The following is a 16,488-nucleotide window of genomic DNA, read 5'->3' as shown; positions in this document are numbered from 1 at the left end:
TTGTAAAAATCTCCCTCTGCGTTTGTCCCTGACACCCACATTTCACAGTCTGGAAACACTCTGTGGAAACAAACCACACCCACACTGCTTGGTGCCTCGTCTGAGCTGTTGTGACTTGGATTACCATAGTAGCTAATTAGATTACCATAGTAACTAATTAAATTACCACAGTAACTAGTATATCATGCAAAAGTGCAGATGCCAACCATTGAAAAACGTTGTATAGTTGAAGACTTATGGTCATTAGAAAACATGACTGCACATCATAATGGCAGCTACACTTTCCATCGTAAACATCTAAAAAAAATGATTTGGGAATGTCCGGCGGGCCAGATTGAAAAGCTTAACGGGCCGCATGTGGCCCCCGGGCCTTTATTTGCCCAGGTCTGCCCTATAATGTGTACTGTCAGTGTTGACCCGATGTCACCGTGACTCACTACCACCTCCTCAGGGTCTAAGTGGTACTACAACACACAACATAGTGTTACGTTTACGAGTAATCTAACATTGGATGCCAGTTCTACAGTTAACTAATTTCTTCCATAAAATAGATAAACATCTCTGATCAAAGTCTATATTAAATAAAAGAAAACTGGTTTTGTTTAATAAAATAATTTTAATAGTCTTTTTATTTGATATAGTTCTCAGATCATTTCACTAGTTTTAGTATCTTTTCCCTAAAATCTAGTCTTCTTATCATATATATTTTTAGATAATTTAACTGGTTTTTAGTATTTTATTAATAAAATCTAGTCTCTTTAGCTTACATATTTGTGTAACAATTCAATTAGTTTTTAGTATTTTTCCCCTAAAATCTAGTACTTTTATATTATATATTTTTGAGATCCTTTCACTAGTTTTTAGTAATTTTTCTAACCTAAAATCTAGTCTTTTTATCTTTTATACAGTATTTGTCAGAAAATTTAATTATTTTTTAGTTCAAAAAAAAAAAAAAAATCTAAAATATAGTCTTTTTATCATCTATATCATGTAATCTTGTATATTTGTCAGATCATTTCACTAGTTTTAACTTTTTTTTTTCTTCCAAAAATCTAGTCTTTTTATTTTATATATTTGTCAGATAATTTCACTAGTTTTTAGTATTTTTTTCCTCAAATCTAGTCTTTTTATCGTATATATTTTTTAATCTTATATATTTGTCAGATCATTTCATTAATTTTTAGACTTTTTTTCCCCTAAAATCTAGTCTTTTTATCTTGTATATTTGTCGGATCATTTGACTAGTTTTTAGTATATTTTTCCTAAAATCTAGTCTTTTTATCTTATATATTTGTCAGATAATTTCACTAATTTTTAGTATTTTTCCCCCCCCAAAATCTAGTCTTTTTATCTTGTATATTTGTCAAATCATTTAATTGCTTTTTAGTATTTTTTTTTTCTAAAATCTAATATTTTTATCTTGTATATTATATATTTGTCAGATAATTTCATTAGTTTTTAGTATTTTTTCCTAAAATCTAGTTTTTTTTTATCTTATATATTTGTCAGCTCGTTTCATTACTTTTTAGTATTTTCTTTCCTAAAATCTAGTCTTTTTATTTTATATATTTGTCAGATAATTTAATTGTTTTTTAGTATTTTTTTCCCTAAAATCTAGTCTTTTTATCTTATATATTTGTTAGATAATTTCATTAGTTTTTAGTATTTTTCCCCCTAAAAGCTGGTCTTTTTTTATCTTGTATATTTGTCAGATAATTTCATTAGTTGTTATAAATTTTTCCCAAAATGTTGTCTTTTTATCTTGTGTATTTGTCAGATCATTTCACTAGTTTTTAACTTTTTTTTTTCTTCCAAAAATCTAGTCTGTTTATCTTATATATCTGTCAGATAATTTCACTATTTTTTAGTATTTTTTTCCTCAAATAGTCTTTTTATCTTACAAATATTTGTCAGATCATTTCATTAATGTTTTGTGTTATTTCCCCTAAAACCTAGTCTTTTTATCTTATATATTTGTCAGATCATTTCACTAGTTTTTAGTATTTTTTCCCTAAAATCTAGTCTTTTTATCTTGTATATTTGTCAGATAATTTCATTAATTTTTAGTATTTTTCCCCCCCTAAAATCTAGTATTTTTTATCTTGTATATTTGTCAGATCATTTCATTACTTTTTAGTTTTGTTTTTTTCCTAAAATCTAGTTTTTTTATCTTATATATTTGTCAGATCATTTCACTAGTTTTTAGTATTTATTTTCCTCAAAATGTGTCTTTTTATCTTATACATTTGTCAGATCATTTCATTAGGTTTTCGTATTTTTTTCCCTAAAATCTAGTTTTCTTATCTTGTATATTTGTCAGATCATTTCACTTGTTTTTAGTATTTTTCCCCCTAAAAGCTAGTCTTTTTTATCTTGTATATTTGTCAGATCATTTCATTAGTTTTTAGTAATTTTTCCCAAAATGTTGTCTTTTTATCTTGTGTATTTGTCAGATCATTTCACTAGTTTTTAACTTTTTTTTCTTCCAAAAATCTAGTCTGTTTATTTTATATATTTGTCAGATAATTTCACTAGTTTTTAGTATTTTTTTCCTCAAATAGTCTTTTTATCTTACAAATATTTGTCAGATCATTTCATTAATTTTTAGTGTTATTTCCCCTAAAACCTAGTCTTTTTATCTTATATATTTGTCAGATCATTTCACTAGTTTTTAGCATTTTTTCCCTAAAATCTAGTCTTTTTATCTTGTATATTTGTCAGATCATTTCATTAATTTTTTGTATTTTTCCCCCCTAAAATCTAGTTTTTTTATCTTATATATTTGTCAGATAATTTCACTAATTTTTAGTATTTATTTTCCTCAAAATGTGTCTTTTTATCTTATACATTTGTGAGATCATTTCATTACTTTTTAGTTTTGTTTTTTTCCTAAAATCTAGTTTTTTTATCTTATATATTTGTCAGATCATTTCACAAGTTTTTAGTATTTATTTTCCCCAAAATGTGTCTTTTTATCTTATACATTTGTCAGATCATTTCATTACTTTTTAGTATTTTTTTTCCTAAAATCTAGTTTTTTTATCTTATATATTTGTCAGATAATTTCACTAGTTTTTAGTATTTATTTTCCTCAAAATGTGTCTTTTTATCTTATACATTTGTCAGATCATTTCATTAGGTTTTTGTATTTTTTTCCCTAAAATCTAGTTTTCTTATCTTGTATATTTGTCAGATCATTTCACTAGTTTTTAGTATTTTTTCCCCTAAAAGCTAGTCTTTTTTATCTTATATATTTGTCAGATCATTCCATTAGTTTTTAGTAATTTTTCCCAAAATGTTGTCTTTTTATCTTGTGTATTTGTCAGATCATTTCACTAGTTTTTAACTTTTTTTTCTTCCAAAAATCTAGTCTGTTTATCTTATATATTTGTCAGATAATTTCACTAGTGTTTAGTGTTTTTATCCTCAAATCTAGTCTTTTTAACTTATAAATATTTGTCAGATCATGTAATTAATTTTTAGTATTATTTCCCCTAAAACCTAGTCTTTTTATCTTATATAATTGTCAGATCATTTCACTAGTTTTTAGTATTTTTTTCCCTAAAATTTAGTGCTTTTATCTTGTATATTTGTCAGATCATTTCATTAATTTTTAGTATTTTTTGCCTAAAATCTAGTCTTTTTATCTTGTATATTTGTCAGATCACTTCGTAACTTTTTAGTATTTTTTTCCCTAAAATCTAGTTTTTTTATCTTATATATTTGTCAGATCATTTCACTAGTTTTAAGTATTTTTTCCTCTAAATTCTAGTTTTTTTATCTTGTATATTTGTCAGATCATTTCATTAGTTTTTAGTATTTTTTCCCCAAAATTTTGTGTTTTTATCTTGTATATTTGTCAGATAATTTCATTACTTTTTAGTCTTTTTTTCCCTAAAATCCAGTTTTTTTATCTTATATATTTTTCAGCTCCTTTCACTAGTTTTTTGTAATTTTTTCCCTAAAATATTGTCTTTTTATCTTGTATATTTGTCAGATCATTTCATTAATTTTTAGTATTTTTTCCCTAAAATCTAGTCTTTTTATCTTGTATATTTGTCAGATCACTTCGTAACTTTTTAGTATTTTTTTCCCTAAAATCTAGTTTTTTTATCTTATATATTTGTCAGATCATTTCACTAGTTTTAAGTATTTTTTCCTCTAAATTCTAGTTTTTTTATCTTGTATATTTGTCAGATCATTTCATTAGGTTTTCGTATTTTTTTCCCTAAAATCTAGTTTTCTTATCTTGTATATTTGTCAGATCATTTCACTAGTTTTTAGTATTTTTTCCCCTAAAAGCTAGTCTTTTTTATCTTGTATATTTGTCAGATCATTTCATTAGTTTTTAGTAATTTTTCCCAAAATGTTGTCTTTTTATCTTGTGTATTTGTCAGATCATTTCACTAGTTTTTAACTTTTTTTTCTTCCAAAAATCTAGTCTGTTTATTTTGTATATTTGTCAGATAATTTCACTAGTTTTTAGTATTTTTTTCCTGAAATAGTCTTTTTATCTTACACATATTTGTCAGATCATTTCATTAATTTTTAGTGTTATTTCCCCTAAAACCTAGTCTTTTTATCTTATATATTTGTCAGATCATTTCACTAGTTTTTAGTATTTTTTCCCTAAAATCTAGTCTTTTTATCTTGTATATTTGTCAGATCATTTCATTAATTTTTAGTATTTTTCCCCCCTAAAATCTAGTATTTTTATCTTGTATATTTGTCAGATAATTTCATTACTTTTTAATATTTTTTTTCCTAAAATCTAGTTTTTTTATCTTATATATTTGTCAGATCATTTCACTAGTTTTTAGTATTTATTTTCCTCAAAATGTGTCTTTTTATCTTATACATTTGTCAGATCATTTCATTAGGTTTTCGTATTTTTTTCCCTAAAATCTAGTTTTCTTATCTTGTATATTTGTCAGATCATTTCACTAGTTTTTAGTATTTTTTCCCCTAAAAGCTAGTCTTTTTTTATCTTATATATTTGTCAGATCATTTCATTAGTTTTTAGTAATTTTTCCCAAAATGTTGTCTTTTTATCTTGTGTATTTGTCAGATCATTTCACTAGTTTTGAACTTTCCCCCCCCCAAAAAATCTAGTCTGTTTATCTTATATATTTGTCAGATAATTTCACTAGTGTTTAGAGTTTTTTTCCTCAAATCTAGTCTTTTTATCTTATAAATATTTGTCAGATATTTTCATTAATTTTTAGTATTTTTTCCCCTAAAACCTAGTCTTTTCATCTTATATAATTGTCAGATCATTTCACTAGTTTTTAGTATTTTTTTCCCTAAAATCTAGTCTTTTTATCTTGTATATTTGTCAGATCATTTCATTAATTTTTTGTATTTTTTCCCTAAAATCTAGTCTTTTAACTTGTATATTTGTCAGATCACTTTGTAACTTTTTAGTATTTTTTTCCCTAAAATCTAGTTTTTTAATCTTATATATTTGTCAGATCATTTCACTAGTTTTAAGTATTTTTTCCTCTAAATTCTAGTTTTTTAATCTTGTATATTTGTCAGATAATTTCATTAGTTTTTAATATTTTTTCCCAAAATTTTGTGTTTTTATGTTGTACATTTGTCAGATAATTTCATTAGTTTTTAGTATTTTTCCCCCAAATTTTGTGTTTTTATCTTGTATATTTGCCAGATAATTTCATTAGTTTTTAGTATTTTTCCCCCAAATTTTGTGTTTTTTCTTGTATATTTGTCAGATAATTTCATTACTTTTTTGGTCTTTTTTTCCCCTAAAATCCAGTTTTTTTATCCTATATATTTTTCAGCTCATTTCACTAGTTTTTTGTAATTTTTTCCCTAAAATATTGTCTTTTTATCTCATACATTTGTCAGATCATTTCATTAGGTTTTCATATTTTACCCCCCTAAAATCTAGTCTTTTTATCCTGTATTTTGTTTGCGGAGCAAAAAGTGTAGCATCACTCTCTCTGATGCACTTGTCTAGTCAGGCTGCTCTCCAAAGGGCTCATGCTAACAAGGACGTTAGAGGTTACATGTTGCATGCATTCGGAGCAGCAGAACACTCACAGGGCTCAGGAGTGCAGGAGGTGCCGTTCCCCTGAAAACCAGGTTTGCACCGACATCCCACGCCCGGCAAGCAGTCGGCCTGAGGGTGGCACAGCCGACACTCCTCTGGGATGGAGCCTGGACGCATGCACACAAAGCACTCATTAGTCTCTCTGCTATGGCCCTTTGAGACATTTGTGAATTAGGGCTATATAAATAAACATTGATTGATTGATTGATGGCCAGCATCACACTTCTCCTTTCTGCCATCACTTATATCCTCTTCTATCGTGGTGGCAAAACACACTGGTAGAGTTTATTTCAAGGGATTCATATAGCCCCATTTGGTGTCATTTACCTGACACATGAAACATGACGAATTAGGGGTGTGCACTATTCACTTTAGCCACCAGACGGCAGTAGAGTGAATACTTTAAAATATGTTTTGTGGCAAGTCCAACTTTAACAACAGCGTCAGTTTCTATGTAGAGTGGCGCTTGCCATCATTTTCAGCAGACTGCATTGCAGAATGATTAACCCCCCCCCCTCTTCCTCTCACGCGAGATCCATATGAATCCCTTTACTACTGTATGTGTACAGAATATTTATGTTAATCTCCAAACTGTACCACTTTAGGGACTTTCACTGCTCCAGTTCCATGTTTGGACAGTTTTTGTTTGTCCCGACATCATTCAGGACTCACCTATGTCGATCTGACAGCGCTCGCCCTTCCAGCCCGGCCTGCACACACACTGGCCAGACCCTTCCATGCCCTCGTCACATGATCCCTGCCTCTCACACGCACATGCTGACACACACAAACACACAAATGCAGTTATGCTCTTAACAGGTTCAGTTTGTCATCTGGTTGAATACATGTGTATTGTCTAACGCAGTGGTCCCCAACCAACGGGCCGCGGCCCGGTACCGGTCCGCGGACCGATTGGTACCGGACCGCACAAGAAATTTAAAAAAAAAAAAACATTTTTTTTTTTTTTAATGAAATCTACATAAAAAACACAATATATACATTATATATCAATATAGATCAATATAGTCTGCAGGGATTGCACACAGATTGTATTTATTTATGTAAAAAAAATAAAATAATAATAATAATAATATTTTTTTAAAATAGTTTTTAGTATTTTTTCCCTAAAATCTAGCCTTTTTATGTTGTATATTTGTCAGATCATTTCATTACTTTTTAGTATTTTTTTTCTAAAATCTAGTCTTTTTATATTATATATTTGTCAGATAATTTAATTTTTTTTAGTATTTTTTTTCCTAAAATGTAGTCTTTTTATCTTATATATTTGTCAGATAATTTAATTGTTTTTTTAGTATTTTTTTCCCTAAAATCTAGCCTTTTTATCTTATATATTTGTCAGCTCATTTCATTACTTTTTAGTATTTTCTTTCCTAAAATCTAGTCTTCTTATCGTGTATATTTGTCAGATCATTTCACTAGTTTTTAGTATTTTTTCCCTAAAAGCTAGTCTTTTTATCTTATATATTTGTCAGATAATTTCATTAGTTTTTAGTATTTTTTCCCCCCTAAAATCTAGTCTTCTTATCTTGTATATTTGTCAGATAATTTCACTAGTTTTTAGTATTTTTTTCCTTAAAAGCTAGTCTTTTTATCTTATATATTTGTCAGATAATTTCATTAGTTTTTAGTAATTTTTCCCAGAATGTTGTCTTTTTATCTTGTTTATTTGTCAGATCAGTTCACTAATTTTTTACCTTTTTTCCCCAAAAATGTTGTCTGTTTATCTTATATATTTGTTAGATAATTTCACTAGTTTTTAGGTTTTTTTCCCCCTAAAAGCTAGTCTTTTTATCTAGTATATTTGTCAGATAATTTCATAAGTTTTTAGTAATTTTTCCCAAAATGTTGTCTTTTTATCTTGTGTATTTGTCAGATCATTTCACTAGTTTTTAACTTTTTTTTTTTCAAAAAATCTACTCTATCTTATATATTTGTCAGATAATTTCACTAGTTTTTTTTTGCAGATGTGTTAACAATAAAACATGACATGTACATAAGTATTCACAGCATTTGCTCAATACTTTGTCGATGCACCTTTGGCAGCAATTACAGCCTCAAGTCTTTTTGGATACGATGCCACAAGCTTGGCACACCTATCTTGGGGGCAGTTTCGCCCATTCTTCTTTGCAGCACCTCCTAAGCTCCATCAGGTTGGACATCCAGGATGTCTCTGAACATTCATCTTTTCCTCTATCCTGACTCATCTCCCAGTTCCTGCCGCTGAAAACCACCCCCACACCATGATGCTGCCACCACCATGCTTCACTGTAGGGATAGTATTGGCCTGGTGATGAGCGCTGCCTGGTTTCATCCAAACATGACTCCTGGCATTCACACCAAAGACTTCACTCTTTGTCTCATCAGACCAGATCATATAGTTTGTCATGGTCTGAGAGTCTTTCAGGTGCATTTTGGCTAACTTTTTACTAAGAAATGGCTTCCGTCTGGCCACTCGACCATACAGGCCTGATTGGTGGATTCTGGAAGGTTCTTCTCTCTCCACAGAGGAATGCTGTATCTCTGACAGAGGGACCATCGGGTTCTTGGTCACCTCCCTGACTAGACTCAGATGAATGCAGCAATGTACAGAGACATCCTGGATGTGGCTGTACTGGCTCTCAGAGGTGCGTCAACAAAGTATTGAGTATGTTAGAGCTTTTTATCTTCAACAAATTTACAAAATTTAAAAAACAAAAATAATTTCACATTGTCATTATGGGGTATTGTGTGTGGAATTTTGAGGACAGAAATTAATGTATTCTATTATGGAATAAGTCAGTAACATAACAAAAAGTGGAAAAAGTGAAGCATTTTTATCTTGTATATTATATATTTGTCAGATAATTTCATTAGTTTTTAGTATTTTTGTCCCCCTAAAATCTAGTCTTCTTATCTTGTATATTCGTCAGATCATTTCATTACTTTTTAGTATTTTTTTTCCTAAAATCTAGGTTTTTTTTATCTTATATATTTGTCAGCTCATTTCATTACTTTTTAGTATTTTCTTTCCTAAAATCTAGTCTTCTTATCTTATATATTTGTCAGATAATTTCATTAGTTTTTAGTATTTTTTTCCAAAAATCTAGCCTTTTTATGTTGTATATTTGTCAGATCATTTCATTACTTTTTAGTATTTTTTTTTCTAAAATCTAGTCTTTTTATATTATATATTTGTCAGATAATTTAATTTTTTTTTTAGTTTTTTTTCCCTAAAATGTAGTCTTTTTATCTTATATATTTGTCAGATAATTTAATTGTTTTTTAGTATTTTTTCCCTAAAATCTAGCCTTTTTATCTTATACATTTGTCAGCTCATTTCATTACTTTTTAGTATTTTCTTTCCTAAAATCTAGTCTTTTTTATCTTGTATATTTGTCAGATCATTTCACTAGTTTTTAGTATTTTTTCCCTAAAAGCTAGTCTTTTTATCTTATATATTTGTCAGATAATTTCATTAGTTTTTATTATTTTTTTCCCCCCTAAAATCTAGTCTTCTTATCTTGTATATTTGTCAGATAATTTCACTAGTTTTTAGTATTTTTTCCCTAAAAGCTAGTCTTTTTATCTTATATATTTGTCAGATAATTTCATTAGTTTTTAGTATTATTTCCCCCCTAAAATGTAGTCTTCTTATCTTGTAAATTTGTCAGATAATTTCACTAGTTTTTAGTATTTTTTTCCTTAAAAGCTAGTCTTTTTATCTTATATATTTGTCAGATAATGTCATTAGTTTTTAGTATTTTTTCCCCCCTAAAATCTAGTCTTCTTATCTTGTATATTTGTCAGATAATTTCACTAGTTTTTAGTATTTTTTTCCTAAAAGCTAGTCTTTTTATCTTGTGTATTTGTCAGATAATTTCATTAGTTTTTAGTAATTTTTCCCAAAATGTTGTCTTTTTATCTTGTGTATTTGTCAGATAATTTCACTAATTTTTAACCTTTTTTTCCCAAAAATCTAGTCCGTTTATCTTATATATTTGTTAGATAATTTCACTATTTTTTAGTATTTTTTCCCCTAAAAGCTAGTCTTTTTATCTAGTATATTTGTCAGATAATTTCATACATTTTTAATAATTTTTCCCAAAATGTTGTCTTTTTATCTTGTGTATTTGTCAGATCATTTCACTAGTTTTTAACTTTTTTTTTTATCATTATACATTATATATATATTAATTATCAGAAAATTTCACTAGGTTTTTTTTGCAGATGTGTTAACAATAAAACATGATATGTACATAAGTATTCACAGCATTTGCTCAATACTTTGTCGATGCACCTTTGGTATCAATACAGCCTCAAGTCTTTTTGGATACGATGCCACAAGCTTGGCACACCTATCTTTGGGCAGTTTCGCCCATTCTTCTTTTCTGTAAAAATACTTTCCGGATGCACTGTATTTATAAAGTATTTGAAGTATATTGGACGGTGTTTCACATTGACGTTTGGACTGTCACCTGAGATGTTCCTCAGAAGGGTAACCTCAGCACCATCCAATACACCTAAAATACTTCATATCAATATGCCTAAACTCATGAATTCCTTCTATCAATGTACTGTATATAAAGGGGGTTCTATTGCTATATATGCATATATTTCCCATGTATTGTTTCTGCAACAATAGACTGTGTTGTATTCTAGGACATTCTATTGACAAGGTGCTGATTAGCGTTTAGCGACTGAAGGCTAAGTGACGACAGCTGACAGCCTCCCGCTCAAGCACAACCAGCTGTGTGATGGGGAGTGTGCAGCGTTGCCATGGTGACAACACTGGCAGGGACAAGCGTGTAGCTGCCCCCTGATTGGGTGGGCAATTTCAACTGCATGGCCAGAAAGAAATGGAATCACAACCTGGTAGTAAGAATTGGGGCATAAGCCGAATTTTATTTGGAGGTTTTAAAATCAGGATAAAACATTTATTTTGACACTTTTTTTTATCTATGTGAAAATATTGTTATACTCTTTTAAATCATATTTAAATTTAATTGAAATCTGGGTTTTCATGGGGAAAGAAAATGTTTTTCAGTGGAAAATGGTGTGAGTTTTTGGAGAAAACTGTCATTGTTCCAAAAATAATAATGCATCAAAATCAGTGTTATGAATTATTGACCTATTAAAGACGGTCATTACCTCATCTTAAGAATTCCATTTTGCAACAAATTTTTGGAAAATATTGCATATTTTACAATATAATATAATATAATATTGCATATTTTGTGTTTAATTTTATATATATATATATATATATATATATATATATATATATATATATATATATATATATATATATATATATATATATGTAAAAAAAACAACAACAACATATCAATTAATAGGTATGAAGTTGTTAAAAAAATTTAAAGCATTGAAATTAAAAAAAAATATTATAGATGACTCACTCATAAAACTTTTTTGGGCTCATACATTTTTCAGCTAAAGAGAGTTTTTGGAAAAAACTGTCATTGTTCCAAAAATAATAATGCATCAAAATCAGTGTTGTTATGAATTATTGACCTATTAAAGGTGGTAATTACCTCATCTAAAGTATTCCACTTTGCAACCAATTTTTGGAAAATATTGCATATTTTGTGTTTTTCTTATCATAATTAATGTGTTGTTTTACAAAAAGAGCATAAAACATAAAAAAAACATTACAAATATATATTTTAAAAAAGCATATTAACTGATAGGTCTGAAGCTGTTAAAAAACGTTTTAAAGTGTTGAAAGTTTTAAAAAAATAATTTTGGACTCACTTAAACATTTTTGGGCTCACCCATTTTTCGGCTAAAGAGAGATAGTGTGAGTTTTTGGAAAAAACTGTCATTGTTCCCAAAATAATAATGCATAAAAATCTGTGTTGTTATGAAAAATGTACCTATTAAAGTTGGTAATTACCTCATTTAAAGTATTGCATTTTGCAACAAATTTTAGGAAAATATTGCATATTTTGTGTTTTTCCCATCATAATAAATGTGTTGTTTGTTTTACAAAAATAGCATAAAACATAGAAAAAAATATTACAAATATATATTTTAAAAAAAAACCAATTGTTAGGTCTGAAGCTGTTAAAACGTTTTAAAGTGTTGAAAGTTAAAAAAATAATAATTTTGGACTCACATAAAACTTTTTTGGGCTCACCCATTTTTCGGCTAAAGAGAGATAGTGTGAGTTTTTGGAAAAAACTGTCATTGTTACCAAAATAATAATGCATCAAAATCCGTGTTGTTATGAAAAATTTACCTATTAAAGTCGGTAATTACCTCATTTAAAGTATTCCATTTTGCAACACATTTTTGGAAAATATTGCATATTTTGTGTTTTTCCCATCATAATAAATGTGTTGTTTCTTTTACAAAAATAGCATAAAACATTTTTAAAAAAAACATTACAAATACATATTTTAAAAAAACATAATTGATAGGTCTGAAGCTGTTAAACGTTTTAAAGTATTGAAAGTTTAAAAAAAATATTCTTGCATCAAAATCCGTGTTGTTATGAAAAATGTACCTATTAAAGTCGGTAATTACCTCGTTTAAAGTATGCCATTTTGCAACAAATTCTTGGAAAATATTGCATATTTTGTGTGTTTCCCATCATAATAAATGTGTTGTTTGTTTTACAAAAATAGCTAAAACATTAAAAAAAAAACATTACAAATATATATTAAAAAAAATAAATTGTTAGGTCTGAAGCTGTTAAAAAAGTTTTAAAGCCATCCATCCATCCATCCATCTTCTTCCGCTTAACCGAGGTCGGGTCGCGGGGGCAGCAGCCTAAGCAGAGAAGCCCAGACTTCCCTCTCCCCAGCCATTTCGTCCAGCTCCTCCCGGGGGAATCCGAGGTGTTCCCAGGCCAGCCGGGAGACATAGTCTTCCCAACGTGTCCTGGGTCTTACCCGTGGCCTCCTACCGGTCGGACGTGCCCTAAACACCTCCCTAGGGAGGTGTTCGGGTGGCATCCTGACCAGATGCCCGAACCACCTCATCTGGCTCCTCTCCATGTGGAGGAGCAGCGGCTTTACTTTGAGTTCCTCCCGGATGGCAGAGCTTCTCACCCTATCTCTAAGGGAGAGCCCCGCCACCCGGCGGAGGAAACTCTTTTGGGCCGCTTGTACCCGTGATCTTGTCCTTTCCGTCATAACCCAAAGCTCATGCACTGCAAAAACTGAAATCTAAGTAAGATGAAATATCTCAAATGAGGGTGATATTTGCTTATTTTCTGTCTGATAAGATCATTCTTCTCACTAAGCAGATTTTATGTTAGAGTGTTTTACTTGTTTTAAGTGTTTTGGTCCTAAATGATCTCAGTAAGATATTACAGCTTGTTGCTGAGATTTGATGAGCTATATTGAGTAAAACATGCTTGAAACTAGAATATCAACTGTTGCAAAGCTGTGTCATCAACACTCACAAGTATAAAACTACTTTTTTAAAGTAATCATTTCTTATTTCAAGCATGAAAAAAAAATCGTGACTTTGACACAATTGTGTCTCATAATTAAAACAGATGACAGCCAAATGGACTTTGCTGTTTTATTTTCAATGAAACAATGGAAAATACGTACTCATGTAGTACAGTTGCGACAGTACAGTAAACTGACAGTTAATATTTAAACATTTAACATGTGACATTTCTAACAATTTTGAAAAAAAATAGTTCATGCACATTCAGATAAATACTTCAAAATTACAATAAAAAAATTTTTGGCCGGGGGCCGGGCTGTATACCGTAATTTCCGGACTATAAGCCGCTACTTTTTCCCCTCATTCTGGTCCCTGCGGCTTATACAAGGGTGCGGCTTATTTACGGCCTGTTCTTCTCCGACACCGACGAAGAGGATTTGGGTGGTTTTAGTACGCAGGAGGAAGACGATGACACAATGATTAAAGACTGACTTTTCATATACCGGTAGGCTGGTTATTTTGATAACGTACAGGCGAGCACTTTGTATTACTTTGCACCGTTGTATTATTTGTACTCTGCACGAATGCTGTTCGCCATGTCAAAGATGTGAAAGTTTGATTGAATGATTGAAAGATTTATTGTTAATAAATGGGACGCTTTGCGTTCCCAAACAGTCATCTCTGTCCCGACAATCCCCTCCGTGGTAGCAGGAACCCCTATATACTACGCTAATTACACATCAAAACCCTGCCGCTTATAGTCGGGTGCGGCTTATATATGGAGCAATCTGTATTTTCCCCTAAATTTAGCTGGTGCGGCTTATAGTCAGGTGCGGCTTATAGTCCGGGAATTACGGTATACAGTATGTGCACTAATTGACTGAAAGAGCACGCACTTGGCGTGATGATGTCATGTTATCGATGGAAAAATGCATTTTTAGACCATATGATTTGCCTGAGTGGCTAGGAGACCCCGAGAGTAACAAGCCTTGTTGCCTTTCCATTAAGAACAATAAATTTGTTTTTAGTATAAGTTTTGTGGTTTCAAGAAATGTAATGCCAAGCGCATATCATTATGTCAAGATAATGGCACTAGCATTTACTTCATTTAAGAATATTTTTCAACATTATGAGCAAAAAGGTTTTTTCTACCAAGAAAAGTGCACTTGTTATTAGTGAGAATATACTTATTTTAAGCTATTTTTGGGTTCATTGAGGTTATCTAATTTGACTTGTTTTGGAAAGTCTTGACAAGCCAAATTTTCTTGTTCTATTGGCAGATAATTTTGCTTAGTTCAAATAAAATACCCCTCATTTTTGAATTTTTTTTCTTCTTGTTTTTGAACACTGACTTTTTGCAGTGTGATTGGCTGGTGTTGGCGTTTTCAATTTGGGATGAACACCAACCTGTGCAGTTGGGGCCGTAACTTCCTGGCGTACACATTTCGCACGCGATGCCTTTGAAGCCCGTGAGACAGTTGCACTTTCCTGAACGACCCAGGCCGTCCTCGCAAGCGCCATGCCTGCTGCAAGGAGACTCCACGCCACCTGGACACACTGGGAGTGGCCATAAACAGCCAGTCAGTGCAACAAGTGAGTATTTAGAAGTTGAATGCATATTGAATTGACAAGATATGGCTTGTCGTGTAATGATGGAGGGTGTGGCCTAAGGGGAGCAACACCCTTTATCAGTGCTTTTCTAGCACCCCCCAGGAAGAAAAAAATTTTTTTGCATCCCCTCCTGCTCTCTGTCATGACTATAAATAGTATCATTTGTCTAAACAATGGTTATAAGTACACCTCTGCATGACATTATATCTTTATTAACATTAAATAAAACATAAAAAGAAAAAAATATAGGCCAACTTACAACAAACAATAACTTTATTAACATTAAGATTCAAAGTGCATCAATTTGCCTGACAATCCCCCCCCAAAAAAATTATATATATATATATATATATATATATATATATATATATATATATATATATATATATATATATATATATATATATATATATATATATATATATATATATATATATATATATATATATATATATATATACACACACACTGCCGTTCAAAAGTTTGGGGTCACATTGAAATGTCCTTATTTTTGAAGGAAAAGCACTGTACTTTTCAATGAAGATAACTTTAAACTAGTCTTAACTTGAAAGAAATACACTCTATACATTGCTAATGTGGTAAATGACTATTCTAGCTGCAAATGTCTGCTTTTTGGTGCAATATCTACATAGGTGTATAGAGGCCCATTTCCAGCAACTATCACTCCAGTGTTCTAATGGTACAATGTGTTTGCTCATTGGCTCAGAAGGCTAATTGATGATTAGAAAACCCTTGTGCAATCATGTTCACACATCTGAAAACAGTTTAGCTCGTTTCAGAAGCTACAAAACTGACCTTCCTTTGAGCAGATTGAGTTTCTGGAGCATCACATTTGTGGGGTCAATTAAACGCTCAAAATGGCCAGAAAAAGAGAACTTTCATCTGAAACTCGACAGTCTATTCTTGTTCTTAGAAATGAAGGCTATTCCACTAAATTGTTTGGGTGACCCCAAACTTTTGAACGGTAGTGTACACATACATATATATATACATACACACATATATATATATCAATCAATCAATCAATCAATGTTTATTTATATAGCCCTAAATCACAAGTGTCTCAAAAGGCTGTATATATATATATGTATATATATATATATATATATATATATATATATATATATATATATATATATATACATATATACATATATATACATATATACATATATATATACACATATACATACATATATATATATCTATATATATATATATAGATACATATATATATACACATATACATATATATATGTGTATATATATATATGTATATATATATATATATATATATATACACACATATACATATATATATATATGTGTGTATATATATATATATATATATATATATATAT

The 16,488-nt window shown here is 30.0% G+C and overlaps 1 protein-coding gene across 2 annotated transcripts in view; it reads right to left on the bottom strand.

Annotated features, from left to right (window-relative positions):
- stab1 (stabilin 1) overlaps positions 1 to 16,488 on the bottom strand; it is a 203,513-nt gene that overhangs the window by 40,795 nt on the left and 146,230 nt on the right. For both annotated transcript variants that reach the window (XM_062037804.1, XM_062037805.1), the window contains exons 56-58: positions 14,903 to 15,052; positions 6,746 to 6,850; positions 6,064 to 6,180 (exon numbers count right to left, since the gene is read on the bottom strand). In XM_062037804.1, the coding sequence (XP_061893788.1) occupies positions 6,064 to 6,180; positions 6,746 to 6,850; positions 14,903 to 15,052 (372 nt within the window). The remainder of the gene's footprint in view (positions 1 to 6,063; positions 6,181 to 6,745; positions 6,851 to 14,902; positions 15,053 to 16,488) is intronic.

This window comes from Entelurus aequoreus, linkage group LG26 (assembly GCF_033978785.1).
Source record: "Entelurus aequoreus isolate RoL-2023_Sb linkage group LG26, RoL_Eaeq_v1.1, whole genome shotgun sequence".
Lineage (NCBI taxonomy): Eukaryota > Metazoa > Chordata > Actinopteri > Syngnathiformes > Syngnathidae > Entelurus > Entelurus aequoreus.
This window is presented reverse-complemented; position numbering and strand designations above follow the sequence as displayed.